Consider the following 10,807-nt stretch of genomic DNA (forward strand, 5'->3'; position numbering starts at 1 on the left):
GGGTCTGCATCGCACAGACAGCCTCCGTTACTGTCAGTAACGGAGCTGGGAGAGAGGCAGAGTGACGTATGGGAGGGGGAGGAGTCAGAGGGGTGTATGGGAGGGGGGAGAGAGACGGAAGTGAGAGACCGGCCGACAGTGAGGGGAATCCAGGTCTCCTGCAGCGTTGCGGGGGATCTGGATTCCGGTGTTATAATCCGATCTCTGTTTGAGATCGGATTATTATAAGGAGATAAAAATCGATTTGATTAATCGATGATGAAATTCGTTGCCAACGATTTTCATAATCGATTATTATTGATTTTATCGATTAGTTGTTTCAGCCCTATTGAAACCACCTACAGCCACTGCTCTTTGCCAGAGTCATGGATGTTGGGGTTGGAAATGTTGCTAAATATTGTCACCTAAAAATAACAATAACAAAGCCAGGAGTCTTGGGGACAATGCTCTTCCTGTCAGGTTATGTAAACATTTTGATGGTGACAGTCCGTTGGGCTTTATACCATATTGTCCTAATTCCAGCCAGAGACTCACACCTTGTCTTGACACGGTATCTCAGTTCCACAAGAGACCCATGGTATATCTGCATACACATAACGTTTAGCCCTATGTTGAATGAATAGTGGACAACAACAAGTATGTGATGACGTATTCTAATGGGCTGATTAAGCACACTGCCCTGTTGTCTACTTCATGAGCACACACAACTGCAACAGATGAGTAGTGTCACAAAAGCGAAACCAGAGACATTATAATGGGATCCAAAGACTCATGTACATAATTTATATTGTGGAGTAGGAGGATCTGTGAATTCAGTGGCAAGTATCTCTTTTCTCCTCCTTCAGTGGAGGTCTACACAGAGACCAAGGGAGCCTGGTTATGATGACCCAGTGCCTCTTGTCTCTGCTAGAGTGCAGACCATCAAGGCATCAGGAGAAGAGTGGTCTGTACCATCAAAAGGATGATCTTGAAATGATAATATTAACTATATGACCAGAACTGATTTAATCATTGCGTTCTATTTTGACAGGTTTTGTTCCATGTTAATAATGGTGCCGGCAGAATAACAGCAGTCTACAAGCCAGAGAGCCCCAGCTCTTTATGTGATGGCAAGTGGCATAAGCTTCAGGCCAGTAAAATTAAACATCGCATTGTCCTTACGGTGGATGGAAATGTTGTGAATGCAGAGAGCCCACATGTCCAGTCAACCTCTGCAGACACTAACAATCCGATTTATGTTGGAGGCTATCCGGGTAAGAGCAATTTAATGTAAACTTCAAAGAATTATTTCTGGTTAGAGTATCCCCTGACTCATTGACTAATGTGTCTGTGGTCTTGTCTTAGATTTAGGATAGCTTATCTTAGACTTATCTAACACCTTCTCGGTAAGGTCAATTGAGACCTCAGTTTTTACACCTTTAAACTTTCGTATTTGTATATCATTACTTAAAGCCCGCTTTTGCCACAGCCGACACAACTAGAATGTATTTTATTTATTACTTTGTTATCAAAGCCAACATCCTTATACATATATTTACATATACAGGCGTACGATACCTCAAAATGATCTCCGTTTGTAAGCTAAATATAAAACGATATGTCTCCAAACATTTAAAATGCAATGTAAAATAGTGTTGGCTCCATCACGTCACCAGTGTTGTGTCTACTTAATTAAATAAGGCGAGGCGCTGTGAAAACATAAAGCCATGGGGAAGGAAGTTTGAGTCACTAATAGTAGGAATGTAAGTAAGATGTATAAACAACTTCCAGGATCACAGGTTAATGTAATAATTGCAAGCTCCATTTGTTTTAACTCTTCCAGTCCTCATTTTAAAGTTATATCAAGTTATTAAGGGAAAACATTCACCATGAAATTCTGTGTGCCGGCACTTTGTTAAAGTGAATGCTGTGCTTCACTGTATCCGGCTCCTTGTTCTATCCCTTTTACTGCTTACAGAAAGCTATTAAATCTGCTATTACATTGATACATTGATGAATATCCATATCACAGCCAAAGCCATATTCGAAAGGACCTACTTTTAATTTATGATTTGTTTGATAAATTGGAAAACATATTATATATAATATATAAATAAATACAAAATTATAAAAATTAATTGTGAGCATGGCCCTCCTGATTTATCAGTTTTTTTTGTTACAGATAATATACAGTGAAATATATGTACACAAAAGCTGACATAGTTGTCAAAGGAACACCTTTGACAACTATGTCAGCTTCCCCACAACTGTCCCCAAAGGTGCACAGAATGGAATGAAAACAAACATTGACACTCTTTTTCTTTGTTTTTTTCCCCTCGTATGTAGCTGATGTGAAGCAAAACTGCTTGACCAGCCAGACCTCATTCCACGGATGCATACGCAACATGAAACTGGTGAAGGGCACGCAGACCGAAGCCAGTGATTTCAGCAAAGCCTTTGAAATGCGCGGAGTCTTTCCTCATTCCTGTCCTGGAACAGAACAATAAACAGGACAGAGACATATCTCCTACATATACATTCATCGAACAAGATGTTATCAAGTAGAGGAGGTCTATACTTCCATGCTGTTATTCTCAAAGTAGGTTTGGAACCAGCTCTTTAAGTAACAGCATGAAGTAATATTAGCTCACAAAGTGCTGCCAACGACACCATCTGAAATATAAACACGTATTGGGTGATACAGGGACACAGAGCCTATTTAATCTGTTATTCAGTACACAAAACCCCTGAATTTCCCAGGTCTTCTAAGAACACGATAAAGCATTTGGGGCCTGTCTCCTTGCCATAGGACCTTGGGTGGCAGTTTTGATCTAATGTGAAAATATATCTTTTTTATTAACTGTTACCCCATTTTCTCAATGGTGCTCCAAAACTTTTTAATTCATATTTCCAACTCAGGAACTTTTTCTTAAAGTTTTAGCAATTTAATTTTTTTTGAGGAAAAATACAACAAATACCTCCAGTAGGATAGCAGTAAATTGAAATATTTTTGTCTTTATACGTTTGCTGCTGAGAATCTGACAGTATTTTGTTTTTGCTCAGTGCTAATTGTTTTAAGAGCTGTTAAAATGCAAACATTTCTCAAAATGATTTACAATAAAATACGCATGACTTCTTTAAAAATAATGACTGATAGCTTTGATTTTTATTACCCTCTCTGCATAAACAACAAAGCTGTATCTGCTATTTATTCATAACTAACTTAGACTGTGCATCCGATTTACAATGAATTCCAAAACATAAATACTTAATATCCAAGTTTTGCAGCTATAACACTAAAAAGTATTGCAGATTCCATATTAATAGATATTCTTAATACATATTTTTGAGAACTGCAACAATGGTGTCCCATTGGACAATGTTATTTTTTAGTTTAATTTACTAATTTTCAGATTATATCATGGGTCACAGCCAGTGAGAAGCGGCCTTAGCCCAGCCATTGTGTGGGGGCATTATACTGACTGTGCTATATAGAAACAGCGAGCTGTGCTATACCTCAGCCCACAGAATAAGAGCATTGCCCCGCATCAGACTTCCCCATCACTGTACTGGAGCATTACCACCCCCTGCCTTGTATCGGGGCTTTACTACCCCCTCTTCTGCCCCATACCTGAGCTCTGCAACCCTTACCAATCCACCAATCCTTATCTCTCTCCTGCCCCGTACTGGAACCTTACCCCTCTCCTTATTCAAACACCCGCTCCTCTGTATCGGAATGATGCCTACCTCTCCCACATAGTAACTACGCTGCCTTATATCCGATCATTACCTCTGCTCCATACCTCCTATAATTCTATATACAGGCACATGTGCCCTTATACAGAGGAATGCTACAACTATATACTGACACATGAGCCCTTTTTACAGGAGCACTTTATACACACATGCCCCCTATATATATATATATATATATATATATATATACACACACACTGTATAATTGATTTATAACCAGTGTCATGCAATTTTACTAGCATTTTGCTCTTACTGCCTTGAGCCAATTTTAATGGCGTTATACAGCAATAAAACCTTTGGTTGTAAGTGCATACTGTGCATTGTTGCAATTTTCAGGTAATCTGAATGATACAGAACCTGTGGTCGGCGACACTGGTGTTTACGGTAGCATGGATATATCAATTTAGTACCCTCCGATTGGTGATTTTCCTTTCATTTTAAAATAAAGGCAATTTCCAGTATGTTTAATTTTGAAAATTAGCAACAAAAACCAGGGTCAGACTTTGCAAGGTTGGTATGTGTTTGTCCCAACCCGGATGTAGTCATGGAGAATTATATGTCGGTTTTTGTAGAGCTACAGCTGAAAGACACATGCTTTCTTCCCTTTGTAATGGGAAGATGTTCAGTAGTGCCGCCAAGCGACTGAAAAACTGTAGCAGGAGGCAGTTTGTTCACCAAAGGGCTGGAGAGAGGTACAAGTATGCGTGTTTGTAGGCTACAGTGATGCATGGTGGAAGTTCCTTGCAGCTTTGTGGCTGCACTTCTGAAGTGAAATTGGTGATTTGGTCAGAATTAATGGTCTCCTCAATGCTGAAAAGTGCAGGCAGACATGAATCAACCATGCAATACCATCAGGGAGGCCCCAAATTCATTGTGCAGCATAACAATGACCCCAAACATACAGCCAAGACATATGCTGAATGACTATCTTCAGTGTAAAGAAGAAGAAAGGAGTCCTGGAAGTGATGGCATGCCCCCCCAAGAGCCCTCATTGCGACATCAACAAGTCTGTTTTGGATTACATATATAGAGAGAGAAGCAACGGAGGCTGCCTGAATCTGCCGAAGTCTGTGCCTGAAGAGGGGTTAGTTCTTCAAGATTTTTGGAAGAATTGATGATGTTTTGAAGGCAGGGGAGGTTACACCGAATATTGATTTGATTTATATTTACATAATAATTCTCTTATGCTAAGGGTGCTGAGGAGCAGTTGAGAAGATCCTCTGATCTCCTTTGACCAGCCCAGGGAGCTGTAAAATCAATATGACCACCTTGCAATGCTCCGAAGCTGAGCACCACAAGGTGGCTCTTGGGCTGTGGTGACCAGGTGGTCATAACAACTTCTGTGGCTGAAGCAGAAGCATGAATGTAAAACAACATGCATGCCAGAATATATAATAACAAGAGTAATAGCCATCTGCCATCTAGACCACCAGATGATGGCTTGGCAGGGGTACAGAGCTTAGCCCTTAGCCCTCACAAACACATTTACAACCTGTGTAACTGAAATTGTTACAACAGATGCATCGATTTAGTTAGTATACAGAGACATTAGAGTACATTAGAGGATTAGTGAATATTAGAGGAACAGCCCAGTCTATGTCTTACATAAAATAAAATGGAACCCCATCTTGTGTGGATATCTGTACATTTTACATGGCTATACGGCCATATATTGCTTACCCCAAGTTTGACAAGTCCTATCTAATTTTTCATGGCTATATTGCTTACCAAATAACTAAATCAATGAGACTGCACTGCATTTTCACCCAAATGAGACTCCCAAACAATTGAAAGCCTTCTCTGATCAAATGATATACTACTTGTGTAGTTAAATTAAATGAGAGAGGATTATGTTTGAAAACCAGGTAGCTAAAGTGCAAAAAATCCTTTAGTCCTTAAGGCAGCAACTGTGTTACACGTCTGATGTGAGCCTTAATAAAAGGGAATTCAGTAACAGAATGTCTGCGTGGTCTATACATGGACGTGGACTATACATGGTAGCTTCAGGACACTTAACCTTACCAGAAGTATGTACTACTGTTTTCTAAATGACTTTTCCTTGGTACTAACTTGATAACGTTGAAGCCACAGGCTAAATAAATGTTTGTTGCATGTTTTGTTTCATGTTGTTGATCCAAATCCATTTTCTCTACTGTTGTTTCCCTTATGGGCTCAGAATGTTTCCTGGGTACTGGTACTTCATAGAACTTAGAAGCAATAAAACCACAGCGACGCGTACCAACATGGCAGAATGTTATTGTTAGTACATAACCCACATGGAAACTCATATATTGGAAATTTATTTTAACACAGAAGACAAACATTATGTGACAACAGTAAGTTATAAAAATGCACCAACTCCTACCCTTCCTTGTTTCCGTAGAAAGTCAGAGTTTATTGTTAATAGCTAACATATTATTTCATAACATTAACTTTGTTGTATACATTGATTATACACAATACCTAACACATGCAATGAGTTCATTCATCACTGGCAGTGAAAAAAAACTAAAGATCAATCAAGTTAATTCTTATGTCAACAGTTGGCTCCAGAGAGAGGGGGTTATGATCGGGGAGAAAAGGGAATAAAAGGGTTAAGCGGGGAGAAAAAAATGGTGAATGGTAAGAAAGAAGTAATAACTTGTGTATTGACAAACCTTATGGCATTTATTTTATGTTCAATCACCTGAACATATAAAAATATTCCAGACCTCAGGGGTGTTACTTTCATAGAAAGCCATAAAAATGATGTCGCATTCCAGACATCGTTGGAAAGTTCTTTAAGAATCGTTGCCTCGGTCTCATCTCTAAAGGAACATAATCCTTTAACAAAAGGAACATCAGCTGTTTTGAGCTAAGTTGTTGGAACCTTTAAGAATGTCTACATCCCAAAATAGAAATAAACAGAGACACTTATTTTAGGAAGATACCCAGGTCATTTTTCCTGCTTCATGTCATTCAAGGACAGCGACATATACTCTTCTTTCATAAAGTGAATTCCTTCTATCGTAGTGAAATGTGCATGATATCCAATGTTTTAAAGGGATAGTATAGGCTGTATATATGGTCTAACACATTTTTTTAAATAGGGGCTCAAATTCTATTTCACCGAAAGAGAAAATATACCATCATCATAGATATACGGATACTCATTAGGTCCCAACCAGCTTATGTTATAGAAGATCTAAATATATAGTTTGCGTGGCAGTTTCTGGGACGTAACAGTTTTCTTTCAAACACCCCCAGATAACACATTTATAGATGATAACCACGCTGAATAGCCAGAATATCATTATAAAAAAAACAGGGCCACCACACCGTATAAAATGTACAAATTGCAACACAAATCGACAGAAACAAAAGAGTAATTTATTCACGGATTGTTCTTTTATGCCAAGTATGTTGACTTTATTCTATTTCATGTTTTGGTGGGTTTTAATCATGGCTACTAACACTGACGCAGCTTTTAACAAGGAGAAGCATAGCAAACACTGATACGTGGCCAGGGTCGTGGTTGAGCTAAAAATGTGTGATCGGACAATATATTTTGATAATATGAATCTTTTGTCGCAAACATAGACACAAATATTTGCTTTTCTTTAGTAACCTGGAGAAGCCATTAGGTTCATCTGTAAAAAGCCAGATGGGCTGGTGGAATGTTAACTTGGATTGCGTTAGTTTGGTATAATAGGTTTGCATCTATATGCATCTAATGTAGTATATAACTAGCAATATACCAGAAATGTCCTTTTTTTAAGTTAAGGTTGTTTTTTCAATAAATTATTTGAGATGCTTAGAACATTCTGCCGTAAGAACTAGTGATACGGGTTAACCTCTCGCTACAATACTGAAATAATGTAAGACTGGTTACACATACACACATACATGCACAATATTATGATACATTACAATACAAATTGAAACATCGGTGCCTGTACAAAATGATATAAACATAACTGTACATAGTGGTTTATACATAAGAATGTACAAAATTGAGATACCATCAGGCTGTGAAATACATAAGTGAGGCACTTATATCACATAAAACATTTAACGTTAATAATAAAAATGTTACTAGAAAAGAAATATTGTTACTATCAAAGGATTATGGGGTCCTAGTTTGTCCAGGAGTGCATTTTAACAGATACACAAGCCAAATCTGTACGTCAAAAATAATACTTTTATGTGATCAGACTGATGACCTCATGGATATCTTGACCGTCTGTCCCTTATGTAGGTAGGTTTTTGTTGATGTGTCATTTCACTATATATTTTTAGTATATATTCCCTAGAAACATTTTTCCATGGTCTGCTCTTTTCCTGAAAGGGTTACGGTTTCATTCTCCTTGTGGTTTAGTACCTCTATTTCTTTTCAAAGTCTTGAGCCGAGTCTCCATCATTATTGTTCCTATTGCTCAGAGTCTTCTGCATTCCATTGGCGCAGTCTACTGCATTTGTAAAGCATGTCCTTCAAATCACCTTCACATTTTCAGCTGTTTTTTGGCTTTAAAATCCATTCTGCGCGAGGGTTCACATTGTACACATCCAACATATAGGTATCTGGATCCAGGCAATGCTCTCCTAAAATAAACATAGTCAAAGGTCATTAGTGAAACATAAACCATTGCTATAAGACACTGGTGAACCATCTCCACCCAAAAAATACATGTATAATATATATATATATATATATATATATATATATATATATATATATATATATATATATATATATATATACATACCGGTATATTAGTCACTAAGTAATTCTAGTATGAGGTCTTTTATACTATTTATGGAATCTAAATAGAAAAACAATGATAGTTGAGCTATTAGGCATTTACTAGTTTTTAATGAACCTGTATAAAGGGAGATAAATAATATTTTCTTAAAACTTCCAAAAAAGGACCTCATTGTTTAAGTTTTATAAGCAATTGCCAAGAAAAATCAATAAAATAATTCAGTACCTAAATAGTGCTGACACTAGTGCTGGTCCAATATGAACTATCGACCAGTAGAGTACTAGCAATCAGTCAGTTGACTTTATAAAATCTAATTTGCTGATATTCTCTCATATTTATCCCATGCCAGTACACATGATGTAAGTTCTATGGAACCATTTGGTATACCATGCTTACCTATATTTCCTCCTATTTCATATAAACTTTGGTTGTTTATTCTGTCACTGTCTGGTGTTCCGTTACTACAAAGAAGAAGACAAATTATAAAACGTTATAATAATGTGGACAAAAATGGGCAGATGATTAACACCTTTTTTTATCAAGCTGCTGGAATACCTCTCTCATCTGCCATCAAATTGTATGTTAATCTAATATAAAACAAATTTAACATAATTATTTCTCAAGTTACAGGACAAGAAGGAAACTCGCACAAATAGTTTCTAGGCACACGGAAGAAACACACTCTGGCGAAATGATGCTAAATTAACACAGAGCGTATCAAAGTAACATATCTAGTAGAACTTATCTTTTTTTTTAAATCGAAATTGAAAAAGACATACACCGCACACTGTGATACCAGATTTACGTTACACATAATAAAGGTCACTCTGTAGGTTATCCAAAATAATTGAAATGACTACTGTTATTAAACCTGTCATTTTGAAGGAAATGTAAAAATGTGGTCCTCTTCACACCTGTTTTCGCACTGAAACCTTGCCAAGATGTCTTTGGCTTTCGTCCGACTGTTCAGCTGGATCGCCATGGAAACCTTTGAGTGCAATGGAGCGTAAACTCTTATCACTCCTTCAGGTACATCACAGTGCTGTAATACAATAGCAAAGCACAACTGTGATAACTAGCACGGGGACTGGTATAACTTAATCAGGTCTTCTCAATCATCGCGGATGCCATGTATTACATCACTTTACATTTTATTTACAGAACGCCAGAAGAACAATAATCTTATTTACATTTGGAAAACAATGAGTAGCTTTTATGATCCATTTTGTTATTTTTTTGTTGGATATGTTAGATGCCTAGCCCACTATAAAGCAGCTTCTCATATGTTTAGCGAGAACTTGACATGTATGCATGTGATGCTGGTCAACAAGCTACATCTGGGCATAAGTACTTACATTGTATACTTAAACTCATAGTATTTCATTTCCTCCTATTTGTTCAGGTTACATATACAACTGACGTGCAAAATCCTGTTTATATTAGTTACTCAAATATTCTTTGGAATTTATTTAAGCCAGCTTTGGAAAAGTACTAGAAAAACTATTTTTTAGAAAAAGTATTTTTTTTTTTTTTACTATGCCTTTAAATTACTTTTCACATTTGATTATTCTTTCTTGTCCTTTTGTTGGTCAATGAAATAATCTCATTAATTAAGTTATCCACAGCAGGGAATAGCTACATTATAAATGAGATCAAAGTAGGTTTAAATGTATTGTGTAAAGTACCTATGAATGAAAGGGGAGATTATCAGGTTGTAGGTTAAATGAGGCTGCCATCGTTCTACTTTGTAAAAAGTCTGTCTATCGGTGCTAAGAGAACAATAATAAAAAAAAGTTCATTGAAGTAACATGGCCTTTTCTGAATATCAGCCAACAGTACCTCACGTCTTTCAGGTCTTTCTCTTTCCATTGTCTTCCTCCGTAACAGCTTCCTTACACTTTTATCGAAAATTAGCTGCTTTTTGTTATTACTCAAAGCTGCGTCATTCATTTTACGAACTTGAGAAATTAAAAAGGATGGAACCTAGGTCAACACAGGGAAAAAAAACAAATAAAACACATTAGTGGAGGTCCTTCTACAACGTGTCTGTCTTCTTCTGTATATTTGCCACCCAGCAATTTTAGCATAACATAAATTTTCAGTTGGTTACTACATGGGGTGCTAAAAGTAACTTATTAACAAAATAATCAGCCAAGTGATTATAGATAAAGACGTATAGCGGATGTATGCAGAGATAAGCAGCCAAAACCCAGACACATGGATTACTTTATTGTAAGGGGACAACAGTTGGGAGCTGTTCGTTTGTACGAATTGGCAGCTTTTTAAAGCAAAAGGCTCTATTATTTTACATCTGGCTATGTTTAAAAGTA

The 10,807-nt window shown here is 37.1% G+C and overlaps 2 protein-coding genes across 2 annotated transcripts in view; one reads left to right on the plus strand and one right to left on the minus strand.

Annotated features, from left to right (window-relative positions):
• Nucleotides 1-2,486, plus strand: part of LOC128497714 (laminin subunit alpha-1-like) — a 45,189-nt gene extending 42,703 nt beyond the window's left edge. Inside the window, 2 exon segments of the mRNA XM_053467875.1 lie at nucleotides 1,031-1,253; nucleotides 2,326-2,486. Of these exon segments, the coding sequence (XP_053323850.1) occupies nucleotides 1,031-1,253; nucleotides 2,326-2,486 (384 nt within the window).
• Nucleotides 2,487-8,100: 5,614 nt separating this feature from the next.
• Nucleotides 8,101-9,588, minus strand: LOC128497384 (rho GTPase-activating protein 28-like). Its single transcript, XM_053467431.1, has 3 exons — nucleotides 9,392-9,588; nucleotides 8,874-8,938; nucleotides 8,101-8,316 (listed from the first exon to the last, which is right to left on the minus strand). The coding sequence occupies exons 1-3, from the start codon at nucleotides 9,457-9,459 to the stop codon at nucleotides 8,225-8,227; spliced, it is 225 nt and encodes a 74-aa protein (XP_053323406.1). The 5' UTR covers nucleotides 9,460-9,588; the 3' UTR covers nucleotides 8,101-8,224.
• Nucleotides 9,589-10,807: the final 1,219 nt, after the last annotated feature.

The sequence above is a fragment of the Spea bombifrons genome, chromosome 5 (assembly GCF_027358695.1).
Source record: "Spea bombifrons isolate aSpeBom1 chromosome 5, aSpeBom1.2.pri, whole genome shotgun sequence".
Classification (NCBI taxonomy): domain Eukaryota; kingdom Metazoa; phylum Chordata; class Amphibia; order Anura; family Pelobatidae; genus Spea; species Spea bombifrons.

What these genes read in the sequence shown, in the direction of transcription:
- LOC128497384 (XM_053467431.1), bottom strand. Translation starts at nt 9,459, where the DNA reads ATGGCGATCCAGCTGAACAGTCGGACGAAAGCCAAAGACATCTTGGCA. An exon ending in AGGTTTCAGTGCGAAAACAG is followed by an intron (nt 8,939 to 9,391) that starts GTGTGAAGAGGA and finishes TCTTCTTTGTAG; the next exon opens with TAACGGAACACCAGACAGTG. An exon ending in TGAAATAGGAGGAAATATAG is followed by an intron (nt 8,317 to 8,873) that starts GTAAGCATGGTA and finishes TGTTTATTTTAG; the next exon opens with GAGAGCATTGCCTGGATCCA.